General features: G+C 35.1%; 1 protein-coding gene across 2 annotated transcripts; it reads right to left on the reverse strand.

Annotated features, from left to right (window-relative positions):
- Window positions 1-2,885: 2,885 nt before the first annotated feature.
- LOC124411588 (DNA polymerase alpha catalytic subunit) lies at window positions 2,886-24,849 on the reverse strand. 2 transcript variants are annotated; one of them, XM_046890801.1, is made up of 22 exons: window positions 24,619-24,848; window positions 21,923-22,123; window positions 21,279-21,588; window positions 19,924-20,272; window positions 17,776-18,168; window positions 16,300-16,668; window positions 15,497-15,707; window positions 15,093-15,361; window positions 14,009-14,125; window positions 13,113-13,296; window positions 12,729-12,866; window positions 12,478-12,659; window positions 11,968-12,208; window positions 11,649-11,788; window positions 11,346-11,551; window positions 10,958-11,219; window positions 10,352-10,526; window positions 10,122-10,282; window positions 9,071-9,319; window positions 8,180-8,255; window positions 4,765-4,907; window positions 2,886-3,691 (listed from the first exon to the last, which is right to left on the reverse strand). In XM_046890801.1, exons 1-22 carry the CDS (start codon window positions 24,632-24,634, stop codon window positions 3,653-3,655), a joined length of 4,431 nt encoding a protein of 1,476 aa, XP_046746757.1. In that variant the 5' UTR covers window positions 24,635-24,848; the 3' UTR covers window positions 2,886-3,652. The 2 variants fall into 2 exon arrangements, with proteins under 2 accessions (XP_046746757.1, XP_046746756.1); XM_046890800.1 differs by having other exon boundaries at window positions 12,478-12,866; window positions 24,619-24,849.
- Window positions 24,850-27,443: the final 2,594 nt, after the last annotated feature.

A 27,443-nucleotide genomic window follows, 5' to 3' on the forward strand; every position in this document is an offset into this window, starting at 1 on the left:
ACTCACGTGAGGACGCTCTGCATACAATGTAATTCTTTTGCATATGAATGCAGAGCATATGAATGACTGATTATAAACCTGTATTTCTACTGAAAATTAATGACGGTGTAATCGACTATTAGGAGGCGGAAGTTGATGACCTTTGAGCTTGAAGCCGGAAATGATACTGCAGACATTATATTTTTAGGTGGGTGACAAATTACTTTCACCAAAGCCAAATGACATAAAATATGAGCTCGGACTGCCCGAGAATATGCATGCCCCGATATCATTTTTTCAACAATGTTTTCTGCGTAAATGGTGTTGAATAGATCCTTCAGTCCACTGCCAGAGATTATGTACCCAATAGACCCTAAAAAGGACATTAAGAGGTGAAATCCTCCAAGCCTAACAATCACAATACTCAAATCAGATTTCGGGTTTCCAATTGCAATAATTTCGCAAACTTTCATGTAAAGTAGCTCACCGAACGTCACAAAACAGGTCCGCTGATTCAGTGCCTTACATTTTTCAGCAGCGGCGAGGAGAGATGTATCAACGGTGTCGTAGTGACTGGGTGGCGCATTTATGAATGGAAGACACAATATTTTCGACTTTGCATATAATTGGTCAACTGTTGCCTACCCCATGAAACTATTCCATCCAGTTACAGACGGTGCGTTCAACCATTTTCCGTACAGCCAAATAAAATCAGAAGCTTATGGCAGTATTTCTTTGGAACGAGGATGAATACTCTCGATGTCTTCAATAGGAATATTTTTCAACCCGGAGTCTTTTAATTTTTGAAAACATTTAATCGGAACGAATCCATACTTGCCTACAACCTTTGCTGATGGCATTCGAGTAAGACGTAAAATATTCTGATCTTTGGAAATAGCAGTATACGGGGTCACATATTGGATACCACCCATGGCATGAAAAGTATTAGATCCATCGAGTGTTTATATTAAAGTCAGCATTGTCAAAAACAAACTGAGAGAATGAATCCTGCTTGATTTCAAGTTGTGGACGCATAATACAGGATGTTTCAAACAAAGCTGTCTCGCTGTATGATGTTGAAAATCCTAATGCCGATAAAACGTTGATTAGATTTTTAGAACCAAATTTTTTCTATAAAAATGCTCCGATTCTGATCAGTAATGGTGACAAAAATGAACGGGGCCTTACAGCAGATATAACAGCATGCAATAAAGCTTTGCATTTAACATTCCACTTTTCCAGGGGACCGCGCTTGTTTTTTTTTAAATTACACCTTCAAAAAAAAGACACGTAAGAATTCGGAAACTACGGTATCCACGTCTCGCATAAAGTCATCCGAAGGAGCATATTTATCTGTTTCATAAACCTGCGATCGTATGTCTTCCAAGACGATGGCAGCCGCAGCTCCGACAATTCGCAGCCTTTCTTCAATTTTGTCGGTCTTTTTCTGGTTGTACCACACATGGGTCAGTATTTTATGTCCCGTACTCTTAAAGCAGACCATTGGAGATTCGTTGCCTTGTCCGATACAAGCAATCGTTACCCTACTGTTTCGTACTGTTGTTTTCGTAGTAGGACCAACTGGAAAGGTGATATTGCGAAAACAACAGTTTTGGCCGCCATTTTTCCAAGATGGCGACGCGAACGCGAACTCGTCAAGGTCAAAAACTCAAGGAATCATTCATGATCTCGAACGCAATGACCCTGCCAAAAATCAAAACTCCCGGAATTGATGTAGGGCAACCGCCTTTTTTTTGTCCCCAAAAAATTTATTTCGGGTGTAGACTTTCTTTTCAGGTAGGCATCACCCAAATTTTGAATAGGAATACGCCATGCTCTTACCTTTATACACCAGCTGCATCATTTTCGGATAGTTCAACAGCAGAATACTCGGCGACTCGTATGACCGAACACTATAATAGGTAGTTTACTACAGGTTGTTCCAGAACTATGGTAAGTACTGCATAAAATGATAGGAGTAATATAGGGGGTTGAGCTGAGTAAATTAATTTAAAGAACATGTGGTATTTGAAGTCCCGTTTGCAAGATAAGACCGGTTACAAAATCCCGTTAAGCCGAGCTGATAGGCAAACGAATACACAGCAGCCATCGGTTAGGGGCAGTGTTGAGCACCACTAATTACTTTGTGTAATTAATTACATTACATCGAAATTACTAACTACATTGGTAATTTGTAGATATCTAAAAAAAAACAAATTACATTTGATACGGTAAATGTATGTTACACACAGGCAAGCACGTTGTTGGTGTGGGATATGTGAGTGTGATTCGTTGGATTCAACCGAACAATGCGTAGTTTCTTTTTTCCGTAAATCGTTTCCAGCCCAAGATTTACGACGCGAGCCGTAAAAAATTGATCAACCATCGTAGTTTTCTTCAATTGTTGTGTACTTAATGGTTTGAATCCATAATAAAACCCTGCGTTCTACCAAAGTCCAAAACAGGCTACAAAAACTTGAAAGTGAAACACTCTGTTTTCAAAGTACCGACGACTAATGAACGACTCAAAAAGTGGCAAGCAGCGATCTCTATCAAATAATGTGAGACACATTTTCAACAGCAATACACGTATTATGCGAAAGTACATCAAGCATGATACGAACGTAAAGTTATTGAAGAGTTAATTTCAGTTTTCTTCACTTAGTCCATGTTATTGGATATGGTTAGAGTATGATGCGCATGCGCCGCGACTATTTTTGTCTCTGCCGCACAGATTATCTCTCGAACACCGCAACCCAGCGGCCTCAAACTGAACAACAGAATCTGACTAAGTGAAGAGTCACTTCCATCGTCGGAGTCACAGAACTCACAGATAAGCCTTGGTCGAGATTATTCCCTTCTGCTATGAAGGGTTATAATAAAAATTCATATTTATTATCAAAAGGTAGCATTTATTATTTAAAAGATATTCGTTTTGTCTTCGCATGTAAAAATTCACCAGTTTATCGTTATAATATTATTTACAAGAATAATTTAACAACTCACTCTTTTCTCATAGGTGTCTCATTGTCAAATGTTCTGAGATACAATTAGCTAAAATAGAATTTGGAGTTCAAATCGAATATAGTATCACAAATTTATGATATTGATTCGTATATTTTGTACTATCCTTTGACCTTTCAGCTACTTGTAAAATTCGGCAATAGGACTGCAAAATTACTACATAAGAAGCTTTTCAGAAGCTTTTTCTTATCACAATTATCTTGCTTTGAACTACACGGTGGATTCGATAGAAATTTATGTGTCACGGCCAGTGATATAACATATTCTAAAATAACATACATCATTTCATCATATTTCTGCATTCAAACTAAACACGATTGTATGTAAGAACACACCTGAATCAAGGGGTACAGTACTGCTCAGTATGAGAACAGGACAGAACCAACAAATTCAATGGTAACATAAGACGGGTTGAAATAAAGCAGACCGAGATATTAGATTATTTGATTTTTTTTCTTCGGTCGGTTTTCGATAAACATCTGTTTTTTATTCGATATTTCAGTTAAAAGAATTACTAAATCACTCTTGTACAAAGAGAAACAGGCACTTGACATGTTTTTTTCGCCTCTTTGCAACTGTTCAATATATTATTTTTCACAGTTATTGTAATACGTATTTGGGGCAACTGAAGAAGTACGAGTACACAGTTTTAATGAATATCGTTCCCCTTGCTGATGATTCTGCTATCCTAAAAGTAAATATAAAAAAATTTAATCCACATTACAGAGATAATTTGATTCTGCGGAAATACAGGAAAAAACTATCTCATTTTGAAATTAAATTCTGAATTACAACTATGTAGATACACCAGCAAATTTCTTCAATGACAAGTAAATAAAATTATGGAAGCATCAATGCGATTTATACTAGTTGTGAAACTTACTTTATATCTTTTTATTGTTACCAATGATAAGTAAACTCGCTGTTTAATGTTTATCAAATAAAGCTGGTGCGTATCGTTAATTTTAAAATTATTGAAAAAATCAACAAAGTTTATATTTTATGCATATTATTAATGTTTCATTAATCAGTAGTTTTTTTCTGTAGCGTGTATTCATGGAAGTATTCGTACAATAGTATGAAAAAAACATTCCCAACTTGATGGTAACTTCCTATCACACCTCTAATTACACAGATATAGCAATAGCGGGCATGAATGAAACCGGAATAATTCACAAGCTCTGTATTGTTCGCAAGTAATAATGGACCAGATATTATCACATTAGTGCAAACATCTAAAAAATTTCTATGATATTGTCAAAATGATATCCAATATTCGAGGATTTCACGCAGTTTTATACTGCTAAATGAAACATTTTCGAAGTGTCTTTCATATCAAAAGTGTGAAGAGAACAATATAGGGTTAAGTATCTCGGGCTGACGGTATTGAAATTTTATTTGTACATATAGTTACTCATTTTTATAGTAAATTAGAAAAAGATTTAGAGTTGAAAGTGAGATACATTTCAGAGACCAACTGAAACCGCATAAATTAATGTGTAAAAATGATCGTTTTTGGCAAAGCATCCAAGAAGTATTTTTTGTTTAATAAAAAAAGTAGCATATGCAAACTATAAGATAAACAACGTACAGTTCTGCAATAATTGTTTTAAACGAACTGACAATTCACAAGAGGCTTGCATATTCATGAGCAGACATAACATTTACACTGAAATCAAATGTGGTGTAATCAATTTTTTCCAAATAATCGTAAGAACCACAAATAAATGATAAACTATTTTGATCGTGCAACACCTTTACCTTTGTCCAGTTGGAATCAAGATATGAGAACAGCTGCGTCAGATTTACAATCGAATAAGCACTGCTTCGCAATTGCTTTTCGACGAATTCCCTAAGTATGTTGTAAGCATGCCGTACATCAGCGGACAGCTGTGATCCTAAATCTAGAAAAAGGAAATATTTCGTAATAATTTTTCTCTCCAGTTCGCAAACTACCAAGAATCCCAACCCAAGGTGCTTATTGATTTTGATAAAACTTCATTCTATTATTGGTAAAACAACTGTGACCATTCGTCAACTGGTGGCTGTCTTTGACGATATTGAAAAAAGAAAACAAATCGTCGAGGGTCGGTCATACGTCACTGATCTCTATACTAACGTTGATTTGCAGGAGAAAATATTACTGACATTATGATTATTCAAAGCATTGTTGAAACTCATTATTTCACCATGAAGTTACATATAGGAGAAATTTGTGAATTTGTGGATTGTTCACCAACAATGAAAACTTTGTGGAGGCTGAAGAACTCTTGAAAGCTGGTCGGGTCAAATTCGACGTTGAGGTATACAATTTCCAAATATCGAAACCCACGTGTCTCAAACGCAAAAAAGAGCGAATTTTCCATTGCGATTCCGTAAAATCCGTGTCATTTCTTTATTTCTGCGCCAAATGAAACTGTATTGGAGAGCTTTTGTTCATAATTGGCTATAGACTGGGACTGTTAAGCCCTTTTTCGCTTTTGAGACACGTGGACTTCGATATTTATATATACGTTTAATACGTGACCACCATTCACCAATTTTTTACCCTTCACAAAGTTTCTACTGTTGGTGAACAATCCATGAAATCCAATCTAAATGAGACTATCCTTTACAAACCGGACAAATTTGGATGAAAATTGACCGACACATTTTTGATTTGGCTGAATTTTTTTTTACGGGTTCTATATCGAAAAAAAGATACATATTTGAGGATTTACTTTTGTGACATTTTTTGGAAAATAGAGGTGATCGAAAATTTGAGAATCTGGTGATATTTGGCTTGTGGACTCATTTTCAAAAATTCATAACTTCGGTTTTATTTGAGCTAGAAAGTTCTTTTTTTCATAAAGCTAAGAGAACGTATTTTAATGAAAAAATAGTTTCATCGAAAATTATTAACAAATTCATATTGTTATAAGCAATTGAAATCTTGAAATGGATTTTTAACAATTGCCCCCACCTTGTAGAGAGATCTTACAATTAGTAATTTATCTATCGCGGCGCGCGGGTTCCATTGTACGCCTCATTTTCTTGCCTCGCATCGTTTTTATCTCTAATATAAATGATTATTCTATATTTTTAATTAAACAACATTATTTATTAGCAGATGAGGTTTTATAAAAAATTGAACGTAAAAAATGAATAAATAAAAAATATTATTGTGGCAAATAAAAAATTAATTTATAAAAATTTCAATACTTTATTATTACTCAACAAGTAACTCGTTCGGCATTCCATCGTACAATATTTACATTTATTCTTAATATATATAGTATTATCCATATTTTGAGGAGAAATTGGAATCATACAATGATACTCTAAAAGTTTTAAAGTTTTAAATTTTTTAATGAAAAATACTATATATATTAAGAATAAATGTACATACTGTACGGTGCAAAGCAGAACGAGGTACTTATTATGTAACTGAGTGTATTGAAATTTTAATAAATTAGATTTTTATTTGCTACAATAATATTTTTTGTTTCTTTATTTTTTCGTTAAATGTTTTTATAATGTCTTATTTGCTAATAAATAATATTACTTAATTAAAAATATACAACAATCATTTATATTACAGATAAAAACGATATGAAGCAAGAAAATGAGGCGTGCAATGGAACGCGCGCGCCGATGTGACGTGCCGCGCTAGATGAATTAATGTTTTTCAAATAGTAATAATAATTTCTCAATCAATAAAAAATGCGTTTTTAATAGAAAATTTGATGTAAAATACGATGATTATACCAAGAACGTGCTACGAAGTGGGGGCAATTGTTAAAAATCGATTTCAACATTTTAATTGCTTATAACAATATGAATTTATTAATCATTTTCAACGAAACTATGTTTTTATTAAAATTCATTCCTTCAGCTTTAAAATGAAAAATGGAACTTTCTAGCTCAAATAGAACCGGAGTTATGAATTTTTGGAAAATGAGTCTACAACCCGAAAATCACCAGATTCTCAAATTTTCGATCCCCACTGTTTTCCAAAATATATGATAAAAATATCCTCAAATACGTATATCTCTATTTTTAGATATAGAACCAGTAAAAACAAAAATTCAGCTAAATCAAAAATTTGTCGGTCAGAAAGGTGTTCGGTTTGTGAAGGAAAGTCCCAAATGCACAAAAATTTCGCTTATGCTGAACTTCATGATTAAATATTGTGGCTGACCAATACTTTTAATAAATATGTCAGTACTATTTTCAGCGGCAAATGAACTTATAACCTAACCTAGACGATTTTTGTTCTTTCTTTCGATAGTGTCAAATTCAGCCACCAGATGGCAAATCATTATAGGACTTAGAAAAAGGGCTTCCTTAACCCTATCGTACGGGATAGAGCTGTTTTGTAATCTTTTTTTTACACATATGATTTTCATTAAAATCAATAGAAAGCCTTGTTATTGACAATAACGTCAACCATTTTGCTCAGTGACATATTTTGCGATGCATTCGATATTTCAAGTCCGACTCAACAGATTTACTTTCAATTTCACCACATGATCCCATTTTTTTCAATTGTCTTGATTTTTTTTCTTGTCAATTAAATGAAAAAGTCGTAAATTTTAGATCTAAAAACAAATTTCAACTTCAATTTTGTCAAAGAAAAAAATCAGATCATGAAAAAAAGCACAAACTACCCAAGAATATACTCTCTTTCGAAGTAAAATGGTTTGTGTTATTGTAAATAAGAATACTTCCTATCGATTGGTTCCAATGAAAAAATGTTCAAAATGTAAACAATGCTCGCTTCATATACTTTTGAACGAAATTAAGCCTAATCGAATTGAATATCTGATTGCCCAGATATAGATTCCAAAAATTGACGATTTTTTTTAGACCTGTACTCATGCACGTACAGTCAGACCATCTCTATAAGTCCTCCCAGACCCTCCAGGGAAGGGGTTTTTCTAAGAAATGGAGTACCCTCACTTTGCCCTCTTCGCAAGCCACACCAATAGTTTTTTATTCTCTCTGTTTCTTTGCGGTTACCTCTCAATAAGACCTGCCTCTCGAGTAGGAGAACGCTGCAAGTGAGAAACTGGGGAAGCGGGCTTATTGGGAAAGGTCTTATTGAGGGGTCGGATTGTAGATATAGTCTCTCAATCAGAGTAATGAGGAATGAAAAATGTGTGCCTTAAAAATAGATAATTCAATTTGTTCTTACGTTTGTACGTTGCTTTGTTGATGTCTAGTATGTGGTGGTAATAAGTGATCTGGTTGTACAATTGGGTTTCGGTGTACTGAAAAAAGAAAGAGTACGAATCTGAAAATAGTTTCATGCGTGAATTATGAAAAGCTCTGTGCAGTGGTTTCAACTTTACAGTAAGATAAACTAAATTGCCGTTTATCCAAAACTGGTATAGAATACAGAATTAAAATCAAGATCACTGAAAAATGAATTCTGGTGCCAATGGCATAAAATATTCGAGAAAGTAACGTTTTTTTTCGTATTCTGAAGTATTTGAGGAAACTGAGACTGAAATATTTGGTTTATTTGGACACGAAAGCCTATAAAATTACATTGACGATTTTACTCGACAGTGACGAAAAAAAAAAAATGCAAAATTTTTACGAACTCTTTTCGAATGCTAGGTTTGCGTTGAAAATTTAGTGAACACTTGAGATTTTTCAAAGCTAATTTGAGGCTTAAAGAAGAAATTATCACATGCAATAGCAGAAAAATTTTAGGCCTAAGCGACTGCAATAATTCCAAAACAAGCTGAGTTTGCCGGACAAAATCGAACGTCGTCGAATCTTTTGAAATATGCACAATCAAAGATTAGACAAAAGTAAATAAAATCAAAAGGAACAAATTGTCAAAGAACAAGTGAAACTCAAGGATATTTCCCGGATCGCTGACATCTTCGGGACCGTTATACGTCATACTTCGAATGCTTAGTTGTTTCGAAAAAAATTATTTGCAAAAAAAAAATGTCGAAGCTAGCTTTTAGCTAGAGGTTCAATCTTATAACAAATGTTTACGACTAAAAGCACCGAAATTCCCTAACTTAAGATACACGCTAATTCTTTAGCTACACATCATCAATCAACTCACAATTCTGTACATGACACACTTTTGACACAAATCACAGACTGGGTGAATCCCGAAGATTTGTTGAGGAACTCTTCGAGTCTTGTTAAAACATGCTGGATCTTCACACTCCATCCAGCCCTCGTAATACCTGTTGATCGCAGCCCGGATGGCTAGTTGAAGCCGGTTTTGAATAGTTGGCAAGTACCGCCACGGAGCCATGGAGCAATCTGTGTTCGAGCATTTCGATAACACTGGCATGAAACCAGTGGGCTAAGAACAAGGTGAATATTCTAATTGTAATAACAGCTTCGAGGGTTCGGTTAAGGATGTATGTGACGTACAGTTGGGTCGAAAAATCATTCAACAAAAGCGTGATGAAACACGGATTTACATAGTAGCACTGAAGTTGACTCTAGTTGACTCATATATAAATGAAAAAGTCCCGAAGACAAAAAATTTTGTTGAATCATTAAATTTTGAATATAAATAGCTGGTTACATTGACAGTTTCAGAGGAATAGCGTTATTCTATAATTATTCACCGAAAAACCACATTGCTCGTTGATTTTGATTATGAATAGCTTATTTTATTCTTGAATGAATTCTCCATCGATCGTATGGTATAGATTTTGCGTAACAATGATGTGTTTATTACTAAATTACTAGTTTATCATCTGTAATTCATAACGATTGTATACTTGATCTTTTTTTTTTCACATACCAGCGAGCTGAAGAAAAAAATCTGTTTTAGGTGATTAGAAACGGATTCACGAATAACGTAAGTATCGTTCATTAAAATTGGAAAAACTATGTGGATTTTCCGGTAAAACGAATTGGTAGAATAACGTGATCTTCTGACGTTCTTAATAACAAGGTCTAATTATTATTGAAATTCAGTGTATCAAACATTTTTTCGAGACGGCAGGGACTCTTCATCGTATTTAAGTTGATGAGGTTTAGTTACGCTTTTCGTAATCGTTGTTTAGCCGTAAATTTTTGTGTCGACATATTTTCAGGCTAACTGTACACTCCATACATCCTTAATAATTCATCTACGAATAAGCAGACATTACAGTCTTTGTAAAAGCCCCATCCATAGTTATTTCTGTTCGACACATTTCGTTTTGGCATGTGAATTTCAAGTGGTCACAATATTTGAATTTGTCATCATCCAGCACCGGCAATGCCTCCTCATGCTCAAAGTGCTGCTTTGGCTTATAGATCCCCTCCAAACCTGCAAAAATGATCTTTATTTATATAGTGTTATGTCAAAAAGTGCCAAATTATTTCACATAAAACAAACCTAAATGCTCTGACAGCAAAACGTCATCGATGCCATCGATTGGATCGCAAATTCGCATGATGACTGGAAATAACTGGCTGAGTAAATAGTAGTTGACGTCTACTTTCAAAGTCTCGCTATTTTTCAACTCGTCAACATGATACGCTCTCTCAGTGGCCGATTTATCTGTACCATCCTTTTGGGAAATAGACAGATGAAAAAACTATCTTTCATTTATACGACGTATTAAGGAGAGCAAGAAGGTTTGAAGCTTCCAAAAAAGCAGTCCAATTCTTGTCATTGACACATTCTGTTCGTACAATCTTTGACAAACATTTTTGCTCGATGCCAATTAAGAATTCCAATTCCTTCACCTCGAATCGCGACAAGAATGAAACGGTACGAGAGACGCGCGATCGTCTTGAAGTATCCTTAATTATTACATTTTTTTTTACAACAATTAGTGATTCCAATTGACAGAAATTTATTTAAAAACATGCGAACGAAAAAATTGATGCGAATTTATTAATTTGTTTACAAACGGTGTTCGAATTTTATTCCATTTTTACCCTTTCAAACCTTTCTGATCCCCTTATCACAGATATTATGCAACTGATAATTAATCACCTCGCAAATAATGTACGGTACTGTATCGCCAGCCTTCCACATACGTCCGCCTTTCTCATTTAGACGCAAGGCAACAGTGACGTGAGCTTGTTTTTTGTCTGGATAATCACTTGGATTCTTTGATAGCTGTTTCGTTATAACAAGAGAAGAAAGCGGAACATTACCCTCCTTCAGCGATTTTGACACAACTCGCAAGATCTCAAATATATTTTCTAGTCTTGTATCAAATGGTTGTTCACACAGCAACTGGTCCAGCACATTCCTAAACGATAACATTTTATAGATTTTTAGCTGCAACAAAACAACTATTCGCTCACAGAAAAGTAACACTGATTGTGAGATATTGTTGCTGCTTATATTCTAAAAAAAAAAAAAAAAAGGAACAGACCTTCCTACTTCGCAGGCTAATTGGCACCAATCTCTCCTGACTATATCTAGACCCTTGTGTTCCTGCGTCGTTTCTATCTGGCCATTGGGTAGTTTAGTCATCGTCACTGCGGCGTACTTTTTCTTTTGCAAAAGCAAGAGATACTTGAACACACCGTCGATGTCCAATTCTACTTTCTTGTAAAGCTTGTTCACTTCCTGTTTGATCTGAGAAAACGATCGAGGAAAATTTATTTTTATGCAACCTCAGACTCAGAAATATACCAAATAAGGTAAAGAAATATGTCTATTTTTCTCAACTCACTTGTTTACCGATTGCAAACACTTGTTCATAATCTAGAACGTTTGTATTAATCATAATTGAATCGGTGTCGCCATAGATAACTTGATAGTTCAATCTCTCCACTAAATCTTTTGTATTGATCAAGATTTCTCGTCCTTTTGCTGAAATCAATAAATCACGAAAAAACGCGTGAAATTTTTTACGCAAATGCCTGATTTTCATTAAACTACACAATGATGAGTTTCTTGAATGACGTGATTTTAGATGATTTTTTTAACCAGAAATGTAACTTTTTTTTTAATGTAATGCCTCATATCACAATGCATCTCTACGTTTGTACCTGTGACCAATGCTGCCAATCCCTTGGCATAAAATCGGCAATGTGTCGCTCCTAAGCATCCATACATGGAATTGGCAGTCAGTTTAAGCGCCAACTGCCTGATGTTGTACTGCATTCGCAATTCTGGAGGAATATTGGGTGCCTTCATAAGATTCTTAACTTGGACACGGCTCTCGACTAGTTTACGGATTTCTGTTGGAATGACTCCTGGCTCCAAACATGTTTCAGGTATAGAAAGTTCCTACATCCAGAATAAATAAACATTATGAAAAACAAAAACACGCCCGTGTTACCAAAGACTTGGTCGACTAACAAAGAACATTTGGTCGAAAGTGTTCGATGCTTATTGTTTTATACTGAGCTAATTTTAATTTAAGATGGTAAAACAACCCTTCAAACCCCTTTTCTCAGGATTATAGCGTTTTTATATAACTGTTCAAACCATCTTCCAGAAATTTGGTCTCCTCCTCGTATTTTGACTTTTAAGTTTACATTAGTAACAATGCTCACTGTACTGTCGCTGTAGGCAGCTCCAGGAACGGTGGTAAAGCATATATTATACTCTTGTATGATACTTGGATACAAGGAATTGAAGTCCATGAGTAAAATCAAAGTGTCGTAAAATCCTTTTTTCGGCTCCAAAACCAAACCACCCGCGTAAGCTGCTTTCTTTTTGCGAGAACTACTTTCATCTGAAGATAAGAATACCAATTTCATATGTTTTTGATAGAAAATTTTGCTAGAGATGCATGAATACTCACCCTTGTGAGCGCTGTTCTTATCTGCCTTTGTGTTCCGTTTATCAGGTGTAATATAGCCTCTATCATAAAAAGCATGTAGCAAAAGATATTCGTTTCTCTCCGCTCGGCCAGCTGTCAGAGTTCTCGAAAGAATATTTCCTACATAAACATCATGATATTGGCGAGTTGATTAGGAAATTTTAGGAAGCACACTTTTTGATTCAATTTACGTGAACACAGAAATATTCGGAACAGTTTTTGTTGCATCAGAATGTCGTGCATAATTTCACAAAATCAGAATCATCAAATTTTTGGCTACTACATGTGATTCGACGTCGAAATATTCACAAGTATCAAATCTACGTAGGTTCATTAAAGGCGAGAAGTATTTATCGATTTCCATACCAGCAATGCAAGTAATCTGTAGTGCTAGAGGCATGACGTTGAGTTCGAACATTATCATGATAATGCGTGATGCGTCAAGCATTGTAAGTCTCACCAGTTCAACTAGTTTCTCAATATTGGCATAATACTTTGCGGTTTCATCTGGCTTAATTTCTCTGCAATCTTTTTCTTTCCCCTTCAGGACCTGAATGCAATATGAAGGTTTTTTTCGCTGAATGTTCTCAGATGAAATATGGTCAAGCACAATTATAATTTACATAATCATAGATAGTTTCTATTATCTAAAAATTAACGATATTATCAAGAAGTAATGCACCTCCTAGCCCAGAAATATTAGACCATAACTATGCCTAATTGTAGCAAAAATGTAATTTGAACATGAGAAGAATGGTAATATTCATGAAAAAGGTAAAACTATTTTCATTGAAAATTATAATTTTAAAGCCTGTGACATTCTTAGCGTCATAAATGCATGGAACCTTGTTCAACATAACAGATAATGAATGATTCAGGGCAAAAGCGTTTTTTAAAAAAGTTGACGCAAAATTTATGAACTAGTTTGGTGAATTCATTAAACATTGCAAGATTCATTTATTTTGTGTTCATTCGCTCAGATTACTCAAGTTCTAGGCAGTGCTCACCTGAGAAGGTCGTTTCTGTGGTGAAATACGAGTAAGTGTTAAGCAATTTTAACTAGCGCGATAAGTGAACATTTTGTGATGCAGATTTGATATAAAACACAAGAATACAGCTTCATTGTTACAAATTATTCTATAGCTGAGCTGTTACCGATATCCTTGTTTGATTGTTGTTTGGATCTAAAGTTTTTTTAGTTGTACGTCAGTGTTTCTTTATCCCATTTCAATCACGACATGACACCATATAAAATTACTTACATTTGTACAAAGTGACTGCAAATCGTAACTCCTGACTTTAAGATTCAACTCTTTGGCTGACGTCTGGATGTCGCAAAGCAATCGACCACTCAGTACTTGCCCTATCATAACTTTGCCCTGTGCAAAAGAAATTCCCGTTATATTGCGTTCATGTTTAAAATTAGTTTTTATCCTTACTAAGTGTTTTCTATAAGATATATAAAATCGTGCCTTGCAATTTTGACTCCCTGAAGGTTGGTGGCTACTTGGCGATTCTAGTTATTTCACATTACCAACTCTGTCTTACATAAAATTGTAATGCCAATTGATTGGTGAAAGCAGAAATCATCAATTTTCAAGATATTAAAATCAGCAGTGGTATTTTTATATTAGATTAAGGTTTTCTATTCCGCTTTAGCGGGCTGTGAGTTCCCAAATAACTCTCAGATGTCTGGGTTGATGATATTGCCACTATTTTTCGACTTTTCGACTCGAGTCTGTATGAAGAACAATTGCAGTACCGTCAAAAAGTTCAGGATCACTTTTTCGACTTCCGATTGAGACAAATAAGATGAGAGACGAATGATTCGTCGCTCAATAATTTGTGTATACACCAGGCTTCAGGACTATGAGATTTCACATGATTTCACAAAATTCCAGAGATTTTATAGGTTTTTATAATACTTCGATGAAATTTGACAGATTTTATGGGGGATTCGGAGATTCCAAAGTTTACAAATGATGTCACAATATTTCAAAAGATTTCACGTGATTGCAACAGATTTTACAGGGGCAAAGGATTTTTTGAATTTCAGAATTTCAAATAAATATTAGATAAACTACTTCGGCAGTCTGTGCACTATACTGAGATTATATCAAACTGCTGCAAAAATGATTTCGTTAATATCAAATTCGAATAGGAATCAACCAATTACTTACAGAAAGTGAATATTTTTGTAGAGATTTCATAATGGATGTAAACTTTCAACTGATGAATAACTGTTTATAATGTAATAATATAAAATTTCAATAAGAAGCATCCAATTACATAAAAAAAAGTCAATATTTTCAGTAGAGATCTCGTAACGGATGTAAATTTCTTTACCTTGTACATAGGAGGTAGAGTGCGCTTCAACCTTCCAACTCTGCTCCAGTTTGGTATTCTCAAGTTAAACATTCTGTGCATGAGAACATCGAACTGAAATCCGCAGTCATATCCAACTATCAAGTCCGGATCTGCTTTATGCAGTCTATTCAATAGTTCTTCAAGTAAGTTTCGCTCTTTGTCGCAGTGAATTACTTCCGTTTGGGTTCTTCTGATTAGAGAATCTTTCGAATACGTTACCCAACCAGCATCTTCTGGTCTGGTAATGACTTCGATTTGGAATAAACCAATTTTCTTATTAGAATATTTGAGCATTAATCTTCGAACACTTTTGTTTGAGAAATTTTTAACTTTAATTATATTGACAAGCGGCAAAAACTAATGGGAATATCAAAGTAACTTACAACAAAAATGCTGTACAAACGGGGGCTTCGGCGATGGCTGGTCGATATGATATTTGTTGTGCAGAAGAACTCCTATCATGGCAATTTCGTTCTGCTGTGATTTTGTATTGAAAGATATTCGCACATTAAGGGTTGCGACAATCAACGGAGGCGGCGGAGTGCTATGTTTATTCGTAGACACCGATATGTTTTCTGACTTCAAACAATTGACCTGTAAAAGAGAGATATTTGCTACTTCGTATTATAGGAAATGTACAATTCGGCTCTTCGATTTAGGTAGAAGGCGACAGTTGAAATCACAAGGGTTCAATGTAATTTTATTGCCAGAATATCAAAGTGAAAACATTCGTTCATTGATCAGACATTTTTAGAGTTCTCTTCCTAAAATCGAAGTGAGCTTCGACAGAAATCAATTATGGAAATAACAGGCCTTGTAAAAAAGTGGCTGCATATATTTGAGGGACTATAAAGTAACAAAAAAGTATCTAAAAAGTAACGTGCTTCGGAAAATTTATAGATGTAATTTCGAAGTACAAGGTGGAGCAAAATTGAAAAATTTTTGAAAATTGATATGGCCGAGTATGGAAAAGTTGTGGCAGCGTGTGTAAGTAAAAAAGATTCTTTGCCGCATCTTAAATTTTGAGAAAAATCTTTGAAGTTTCGGTTTTATCGATCAATCCAAAATTAATGCTTTTTCCGTGCTTATTTATGTATGCACGATTATTATGTTCACTTACTTTGCATCGAATTGGGATATATTGAAATGATCTGAAATTTATGTGATGCTTTATGTATTAATTTACCTCCATTTTACACCAGGTCACCGGACTATTGGCAGGCAATGGACATTTGACATCCAGCCAGCAAGGACCTTTAATTTTTCGCTCAATCAGCAGTAGCTCCAAAGCATTCACAGACGTTCCAAAAACTTGTTCAATCGTAGGTCCACTATAATTGGAATCAATAGCGGGATCTTTGGCTGGGTATCTGACTTCCAAGTATTCCGATGTTTTGGGTACACCCTTTTTCTCAAATGCATAACTCTTTGTAACTGTACAAGAACGGAAACTTTTGATGCCATTCTTGTTTGCGTATTCGTTAAACTCTTTGTAAACGTCCATCATCGAAATTGCTTTTGTTTCCGATCCCTCGGCACTGTCTTCAGGTTTTACCTAAAAAGAAACACGAGACTTTTCATTGATCGCTGCCTTAATGCTTTATACAAGCATGATTAGAATATTTTATCTCAAATGAAACAGTCCAATTTTATACACAGAGAAGAGAAAAGAAGCGGTAAAGTTACAACAGCTATCGAGTTGCAACAGCTTCTCACCAGATGCCGATGACTCGAATGGTGGGTCAAATTATTACGCCGAAACTTTGGGGAATGGTATTTAAATTTTCATTCACAGCGAACCTGTTAAACCTTCCCGGATAAAGAATTTATTTGCTTCATATTTATTCCTTCTTGTCTGATTGGAAAACAAAATTAAAAAAACTGTTGCAAACTGGGTTGCCAGCGAAATCAAATACCTATATTATGTGGCCCGTATTAATGAATATCTTCCAATGCTTAGGCCTTTGGGCCTGACAGATTACAAAAAATACATGGATTTTAACATGCTTTACCATTGAACTTTCATTTTTCAATTTTTGACTCTTCTAATCGTTGAAAAAAAAAGTTACTGATGTATTCTTTGTATACAGAAAAGTTTTATTTTTAGAAAATTAAGTCCCTTTTTTTAATATATATCTTCAGCGCCAGCAAGTGTTTTTCTGCAAAATTTTATTTTCATCAAGGTTTTGCAAGCGAAATAATTATTTTCATGACGACGTCAAACAGTTGAGAATTTTTCTGTAACCAGCCGACATTTACAGAATAGAGTGGTCACAAGATCGTTATTATTGAACTGAATTTAAGTAAACCGTGCACATGCAATCTGCCGAAATATTTGCTACTCTGCTTCAAGGGGGGCTTATACCTATGAGACCAGCCTTAGTAAGTGATAATATTATATGAAATAAAATGATGATATCGAAAATCTAATCCGATTAATTGTTTGGGTAATTTTCTTGAACATATGAAAAAATTAGCAGCTCTTTATATTGAAAACTGTGGGAGGAAATGCAATTTAAAGGTACTGAAATGCTAAAAAAAAAACACAGTTTTCGACGTGATTCGTTGTCATAAGTAATTGGTGTGACATTTTACAGACATGACTAACAAAATAAAGGGCCCTCTCTTAATTGCGAAGATTGAATGTGTTAGAAATACTCACGTGTTCTCTCGGTAAGAGGTAGATCCTCCTGTCGATATTCTTGACCACAATGCAGCAGGAAACATAGGCCTTAGCTGTCTCGATATAAACTTTGCCAAACAAGTAAACCACACCGGGTTGTTTGTAAGGATCTTCGAAGGCATCCCACCAATAGAATCTAAATACTTTTTCACCTGTTTCATTGACATGTAAAGGAAGGTTCGATTTATCAACCGATACTTCCATCTCTGTTATTTGTTCTCCAAAATCATCGTCCCATATATCGCTCGGCATATCCTCATTCGTAACCGTCGGCTTTACGTGTTTTTCCTTCAATTCTGGCTGTAAGGCTTCCGTTTTCTTTAATGTGTCCGTAAACGCTTGATTCGAATCTTCAAAGTCGAAACTTGATAACTGAATAAAACATGTATTTCTTATTTCATTGTAATTGAAGACAGTTGAGTACCCAGATTACAAATGTATGGAAGAAGAAAAAAAAAAAGAAAAAAAAAAAAAAAATTGTACCATCATAATGATTCTATTTTAATCACATTCTTGGATTAACGCATGGGTATAACCCAAGATTTTGGAAAATCGAAGACATCGACAACATGTGATTGGTAATTGGAGGATCTTTCAATTATGGCTGTAAACTTTTGCTCGAAGATTATAAGAGCCTATTTTTTAGTATCGTTACGAAATATTTGAGGATCAGAACTGACTTATTCAAATGAAATTATGTTTGTAATCCTGAGTTACTGTGATTTATATTACTTAATTTAGTTTATATATTTACCGACGCATGATTCAGTTTCATTCCTTAATGTGTATCAGAAGATACAGTATGGCGAAAATAAATATTGCCTTGAATGAACTGTAGTTCAGTGAATAAAAATCATAATAGTCAGTTGACATAGGTCAATTTGATGGGGCATATATGCGTAAATAGTTTAAAAAGTAGGCAAATGTTGGGAATTTGTAGGTTGATAAGGAATCGTTTAATTCGATTGGGGTTTTCTTTATTCGAAAGTGTGTGCATCAAGCTTAATTAACATATTTTGTTCTAATTGCAATCAATAGGAAGAATTATTACTGACAATAACTTGGCTTATCCAATTATTATCTTGGTACTTCTGATATTTAGTAATTTTTTTCGATTGTGCCGGATTGCACAAAACTTGTGCCAAATTGTGCTGTATCCTATTTTTCAAAAATTTGGAAAGAACTCGATAATATCAAAAAATTCCGAAAAACATGAAGAAAATACAAAAAATCAACACCCAGTCGAGTAGATCTGAGATTTTGCAAATTCTTTGATTTTACCGACTTATGTTGTAACGTGTTTTTCCAAAAAATCGAGAAAACATAGAAGAAAATACAGAAGTTGGCACAATCTTGGCCCAACCCATCACAATCGAAAAAATTTCAAAAGCTCGAGAATAATGGCTGGATATTGATTTTCTGTACTTTCTTCTGTGTTTTTTCCGGATTATTTGGTGTTTTTAGAGTTTTTTCCAAGTTTTTGTAAAAGTACAAAACAGCACAAGTTGGCTTGGTCAATTTTAAACGAGTTTATTTCGAAACCATTTTTTTCAAACTGGATGGACTCATGACTGATACAAACCTTTAGCAATCTCTAGATTCTCTAGAGAAGTACGTAGGATTTTGTCAATAAATTGCGTAGTTCTTGCGTTATAAACAATTTTTCGACGATTATTTCCTGAAATTTTGATTTTTTTTTTAATCAATAACACGCCATTTTTGAAAAAATCAATATTTCAAAAAGATTCTACGTACTTCTCTAGCTGTTTTCATGGATAATCGAAGAAAATTAGATTTTTTTTTCTAGGTCAAGAATTCCCGGAGATATTGGTCGACTATATACTCTTTTAAAAAAAGACGTCAACTAAGAAATATTGTACAGCCACCACTTTCTTATCAATCGCTACAAGAAATTTCTTTTTAACATTTCATTGCTGTTATATTAAAAGCCAGTTTACAGAATTTCGATTCATTTGAGCATTGAGGTGAAAACAAAATCCCAAATCTTGCCTATTTTGTTTGGTTCTAGATCGGCCCCTTCAGAATTTACTGACGTTACTAAACTCAACCTTACGTATATCTCAGTCGTCTAGAACGTGGTTGTGAGGTAGGATTTATTGCGCTTACATCGTCGGTATATCGGTTGATGTCCTCCTCCATGCTATCGACTGCATGATGCGTGTGACTAGGTTTCGCCTTTTCTACAGTTGGCAAAGGAACTTCTGAACTTTTATAACTGTTATTTTGTGTTTCCATATCACTGCCATCATCGATCGTTTGACTTATACCGATGGATGATGAACAGAACTTTGATGTGGATTTAAGGTCCTTTTCCTCTTTCACGCTCTTTTCACTTCTTGTAGCTATATCAAATAGCTGTTCATCTTCGCTGTTATCATCTATTTGCTGACTGGCGCTGGCCACATTAAGCAATGGCTTCTGCAACTCGGGTGGCACTGTTTTTTTCTCATTTGTCCTAGTTTAACGTGAAAAATATTTTAAACAGTCCACTTCTATAGATTTGAGTTCACTCAAAATAAATTGCGAGGTCGTAATAATTGCAACTCGGCTGATGTTCAATATATTGCGTTACTAATGCCAAAAGAACGTATCTCAAAATATAGGTATGCGCTTTTGGCTCTGCAGAACCAAAATTTCTTCAATCAACTTAAAAATGTGTATAATGTATAAATCTATGGAATATTTTTTTTTTCATTTTTTCCATAGATTTATGAGCCAATCCACCAATTATCAGCGAATGATCTGGACGTCAAAAAATTGATTTTTCTGAAAATTTGTTCCCTTTTAGTGTGTACTAAGATTGAAAACGTTGCCAAGTTTTCACCTTCTAGGACTTATCGTTCGCTAGAAATGCCACATCAAAGTTTATCATTTTGACCTGACTGAGATTTAAATGCGAATTATTTTCGTATCGTTACTGGCATAAAACAATTGCAAATAAAATATGTATCTTACGTGAAAAACTCTGCACATTTCCGAATATATTGTTCATTTTTGGATAACCTTTCAAAATCAACCTCAAAAACTTGTTTTTAGGTAGAAAACCGCTTTTTCTCATGCGCCGCCAAAATTTATCTTAGTTTTAAGTTTTTCATGTGAGAAAAATGATGAAACACGTGAAATGTAAGCTCTGTGGGGTTTGCGTTGATGGGAGATATTGCTAAAAGATATTCAAGAATTTTTTGGACATTTCCGTAGATTTTTGGGGACTCTACGAGTGTTGAAGAGATTTGAAAAAATTTTGAATGAGCCTAAAGTTATTGTAGGGTGATACATTACAAGTAGATGCGTGGAGATTTTAGGAAAAAAAGATGTAGCTTACACAATTTCAAAAGCAATTTACCTCTCGGTGAAAACGGACATGCGGTATAAAAGCGCTAATATTTTCACCCCACGATTTATGTAAAAATTGACGAACGTCATGGAATAAATTATGCAGAATTTGCTTCAATTTAACTTACCTTGACTTAGTTTGAGGCCTGACTAAAAATTTATTTGGTTCGCGAATTTTCTTCGGCTGCACATCTTCTTTACCATTTTTCAACTCTGCCATAAGGTCGTTCAGTATATCGTCATCATCCAGCTTCACCTGGGTCTCTTTCTTGGAGGGCATCCCTACGAGCATGTTTCTAATATTTCCTTTTCCCTTGATTGAATTACTCTTCTTTTTCCGAGGTCCATATTCCTTCGTCTGTGACACTTGTTGAATACTCTCGCTGTCCAAATCGTCATCAAATATCTCTCTACCATCCTCGATGTATCCATTGCCATCTGAATTTCAAGAATAAAATCAGTTTTTCACTACCAAAACTAAGAACATAATTGCAAACAAAAACATTATATATAGACTAAAAGTTTGACAAGTATTTAAGCATTCTGAAGAAAATATTGAGACTAGAAATATTGAGACTGAAGAACCGCAAAAGTGCGGTTTTTCACATATTCTTACGTAGAAAAAAGTGTTGCATTTAAAAACAAACAAAAAAATTCTGCATTTGAAGCGGATGTTGGACTCAAACCGTTAATGATACCTAATGGATGACGATATAGATAAGCTAATAAACAAGAAATCCTTTTTTCCAAATAAAATATTCATTGTTTTCACCATCATCAACAATCCAATCTTCGATTTGACGTTCGTGAACCTTTTTACTGTACTCGTTCTCATCGACTTCTTCGTACACATTGGCCACCTCGTCAACCTGGTACTTGTTCTTGCTCCCTTTCAACTGTTTCAGTTTCTCCAAAGCAGAGTAGCGACCCTTTTTATCAATCTTCTGACGCCTTGCTCGTCCTGTCTGTGGAGCTGGAAAATTTCAAGTTCTGCACTGACGATCAACTGGTTATATAGTTTGAGTGCAAAAATAACAAATGAAGCTTCATTATTATTCTTTATACACTTTCACTCTTTCAAATTTGGGATCAATTACGCATATTTCATTATTTTCAGAGTTTGTTTTCATGCACGTTGTAGGATAAATGTACACGTAAACCAGCCACCTTCAGCAGTCAGCCACTAAACATTTTGGACCAAAATAATATCGAAACTATGCTTTATTTATCAAATTGTGGCATATTATTGGATTGGTTTACCAAAATACTCGATTTCTGGTAGATGGCTACAGTAGAATATTCACAATTATGTTAGTAATAAAAAAAAGTATAATATTGCTTCGCAAAATCTTCTTGAAATCCACAGCTATTGCATAAAATTATATTACCTCCTAAGAACAGATTTCTACACCTGGTAGTTTCCAAAGCCATTGATGAATGTAATTACTTCCAGATCGCTAATTCTACGTAAAAATCACTGTACTACAATCCATAACGATTTGGGGGAAAAGTTTGGAAAAAAATTTGGGCAGCATGTCGAGAAGGCAAAAAACGATTACATGCAATTACTCGAGAGTACGGTGTTAAAAGAGCAACGCTCCAAAACCATGTTGCTCGCAGAATCTCAGGTAAACCACGTTTAATGGGACCTGAAGCTGTCGAGTAATCAGCAACGGATAAAACGTTGTCCAAAACAAAAAAAATTAATAACAAAATTTGCAACAAACAATGCCATCATAAATTTTGACATTTTTACGTCCATTCCAGCTTTGATAGCAGGTTACTGGCTTCACGATGGCCAAGAACTGGGTCAACTACTGCGAAATTGGACAGATTTTATGAAAACTATCATAATTACATTATGCAAGGTTTAATTATCAAGTACAGGATGTGAAATTGGACGGATGTTGCCTGGTTATTCTATTCGTTATGGTGTAAATTCATATTTTGTGGTCATACATAAGTAAATTATAAGTTGAGAATAGAGGTGTGTAAAAGTGGCAGACTGCATACGCATCTACCCTATTGATAAAAGTGGAAATAATTGCTAACGTTCTTCTTCGCTGCGAATACATTATATGTATTCAAATTTTAAAGATTCACAGAAACATTAAAAATAACGAAGCCAAAGTGGCGTTTCAAGTTGCAACTTGTAATAACACAGCTAAAGTACTTGTTTTGAAATAATTATTTCGATAATTTATAAACTGACGAAAGTAGATTACATTTTAATGGATTGGCGTTTTTATTCTCGTTCTATGGCCAATCGTTTTTTCAAAATCTAAACAGATTCCCAGACTTGAGCTGTGATAACAAATCAATGATTCTGTATCATCATTTGTCATTGTGAGTTTGAAATTCCTAATTTAACAATAAATTCTTTTGAAAAACTGTTATTTCGTACAAAACTTTCTAATATTTTGGAAATTTTTTCAGAAGTCTTTTTGACATAGACTTCTATATATAGACACAGATATTGATTTTTGTTTCAATGTATCGTCACAATAACACGACTAATTTTAACTTCGTTCCCTTATGTTACTAAAATAATTATGGAATTTGTATGTGATGGAATAGCTGTATGATTCAGGTTTCGATGAAAAAAATCCCACCATTAGTAGGACTAATACCTGGTAGACACAAAATACTAAGTACAATCGATTGAAACAAGATGGTAAATACTCGTTTCGTTAGAAATTTATTAGTGGACGGAATTTGGTGTTTTCAAAAATAGCATTTACCAAAAACGCATTGTCACGTCAACGTTACAAGCTTCGATCTCATATAATTCGATGACGTCGCAGAGGCCTCTAAGCTACCATGTGACAAGTTGTGACAGCTGTCGTCAGTGACACCATCTCTCTGACGGAGATGGCCAATAAATTTCCATCACAGAATACCCTGAATTTTTCAGGTTTTGCGAACAAAAATCTTTAAAATTTCCCTAACCAATTTGGATGAATTGGTCATAGCAAATTGAAAAAAAGAAATAATACATACTCGGTGATTTAAATTAACTTCAACAGTGACTCAGTCCTATCTAACCGATGCGCACAATCGTTTGTAAGGTGATATTCAGGAATATTCAGTTTGAAGAGAACCATCTCAGAATGGTAAAATTTGTATTTGATATAACTTATCTAAAGCTTAAAAAAATTGTGGAACGTATTCGATTGAAAAAAATATAGTAAACGATTCCCCGTCTTTCATAAGAAATGCCTGACGTTTCTCTGACTATTCCTGAATTTCAGTATTCCATGACATTTCCAAGTTTTCGAAGGAATATGTGACGATGCCCATGCAGATTGACAATAACGAGGTTCTACTGGAAGAAGATCAAATTCGACCATACGACAAAGTTTTAGGATGTCTATAGACATCCATCAAACCAATAATGTAAGTGACAATTGTTTGTTGAGGGAATACGACTTGACATTCAAAGGTGCTCGCTGAATAAGAAACACTTACGCGCAGGTTCATCCATGCTGATGTAAGAGCGAACCGAGCGAACAATCCAAATGTCGTAAACCTAACAATAACACCACACAACGGAACACTCTGCTCTCTGGGAAGCGAATAATAAGATCATAATCTACCTCACAAATCAGGAGGGAAGCAGAAAGTATAATGGTTAAAACACGCGACTGTTAAAAGTCGAGAGACTGCATCGATGTGTATACAAAATTTTACAACCTACTACAGTAAAATTAGCGGGAAATTCGCTCCAAGTTGCCAACCACTAGAAACGATGGTAAAGGTGCCTTCTCATGCGCAGCAAGCAGCAGCCGCAAAATAATCACATGTTCAAAAGTTTCTAGAAATATTTGCTGCTTATGAAAAGTGATTTTGCCTGCAACAGCAAGAGCAGTGCTACGAATTCTAACTTACAGGTTCAGACACCTACGTAAAGTTGGCCGAGCAGCTTGAGCTTTTTTTAATTTCGACTATACCGATCGTTTAGTGGTCGATTGGTTGTGATTGTAGCCTAATGAAATCGTTTGGTAGTCAATAGTTGGTTTGATATAAATTAAATAAATCTAGGCGTTAAGTTGGCGGGATTTTTTTTCAAAGTCACGATAAACTTGATACGAACGTTTGATAGTCCGTCGTTCAGCTGGAAAGCCTAAAAAACTATATCGGAAAATGGGCTGCGGGGTTCTTCCCCAGATCTAGAAAATCTCCCAGATCTGGCTGGATTTCTCCTGGAGCTATGGAAGCTGCTGAACAGCGAAGAATCAGTTTCAATTATCCTATTTCTCTCTATTATTCGGCAGTCGTACGTAAAATGCTTATACGAATAAAAAAAAAATTGTCCCCGTACTCGTGAGACCTCATATAATGTTTTGTTACCGGATGAAAAAAAATAACATTAGAGGTCAGAGTGTAACGAATAATTTCAATTATTTTCTATTTTATTGATTGTGGTGTACCCGTATGAACGCCTTATGTAATGTATACATGAAATGATTGCACTGATGAACTAATTATTTTCGTACTCTTGTGACAGTTCTCCAAGCCTGACAATTGATTACCAATCAAGTCATTACAATATAATCAAACGTCGGGAATTCGATATCCATAACCTACAAACTTCAACAAACGATGAAAGTTTTGTTGAAGTTGTGTAGGTCCACGCACACACACACACACACACACCCACCAAATATGTATATTTATATGTTACATATATCATATATGAATATATATATATATATATACACACCACAGTGAAATCACCGCGTTTGGTTGGAGAGCTTTCATAGCTCCAGGAGAAATTCAGCAGATCTAGGGAATTTTATAGATGTGGGAAAGAACCCCGCAGTTTATTTTCCGGTTTGGTTTTTTGGGCTTTCCAGCCAAACGGCGGATCACCAAACATTCGTATTGAGTTTATCGTGACTACCAAACGATTGCGCGTCGATTAAGCTCCTTTTGAGCTTAGTTGGAGTTAAAATAAAAAAAATCCGGCCAACTTGACGTCTTGATTTGTTTAATTGATATCAAATAAACTATTGACTGCCAAACGATTGGTGTAGTCAGAATTAAAAATAGCTCAAGTTGCATGGCCAACTTTACGTAGGTCGTTCAGACTAATAAATCGAAAATTGGTATAAACGTTATTTTGTGATATCTTAAAATCAAAAATTACACGAATGGCATAAATAATGTCCGCAAATACTTGAAAAAAGAAATGCAGACATTTTAAGAAGACGAAAACTTGCTATTGTGGCAACAGTTGGTGCAATCCCCGCAGTCACTGATGCAAGTCTGCCGTTTTGCCGCTTGCTGTTCATTTTGAACTTCAAGTGGCGCGGCTAAATACAGTGACATTTATCTAGTGAGAAACTTTGAACTAATGGGAGTAAAGTTGCGGCTGCAGCTTGCTGTGCACGATATTCCAGCTTAACGCGATGTAGCAATCCTACCCTTACCGACCGAGCGAACTCATCCGTTTCCTTCCTATATTAAATAAACAAACGAACGGAATGAGTGGAAATTTTGACGGTGCATAGCTCTTTTGTAGCGGAATCGGTAAAGGTTATTCATATGCCGAAAATGGTAAAAAAAAGTGTGGTTTTTTTGACACATGCATATTTGAGGGACTTTCCGCCAGAGCGGAAAGAATGAGGTGTAAAATGAGCCATCGTGCGACTGTTTTCATGCAATATTGAGCGTAGCGTAGTATAAGTTCTATGTATTGAGGCCTCTGAGAGCTGGGCGTACGGCCGGTTCGGCTGAGTGTTCATTGGTTAGAATCTTCCCTAGGGTTCACTATGAAACAATTCTAACTGCACCATAATCATCTATAGGCGAACTCCAAATAATTGCATTAATTAAATTAGATTATTTTCATGGTTTATCGACTAAACTAATAATAATATTACTCCCACTTCGAGAATTATCTGCGCCAGTGCTACTGTTAACAAGAATTAGAACTATTATTTGCTGAAATTTCGGCGGCAGCTAGCTCACGTAAGAAGCGCCAAGTAGGGCCTCCTCGGCCTCCTTCTCTCTATCCTCCATAGAGCGAACAGCCGACCCTATTCATGCGCTGCAGAAGCGGGCACGCTCACTCCCGTGCTATCTTTTGTAAAGACACATTACGGCGCTTTCCAACAACGACACAGAACGACACAGTCGGGAACAGCTGTAAAGCATGGTTAAACACTGTGTCGGTCGGACGTCAGTCCGTTTTAGAAAAACAGAATTGTTGAAGTGAATATTTAACTAAAGTCATGAAACTCACCGTAATGTCGCTTCCAAAATTGCAATTCTATGAAATTATTGTTTAT

The sequence above is a fragment of the Diprion similis genome, chromosome 10 (genome assembly GCF_021155765.1).
Source record: "Diprion similis isolate iyDipSimi1 chromosome 10, iyDipSimi1.1, whole genome shotgun sequence".
Lineage (NCBI taxonomy): Eukaryota > Metazoa > Arthropoda > Insecta > Hymenoptera > Diprionidae > Diprion > Diprion similis.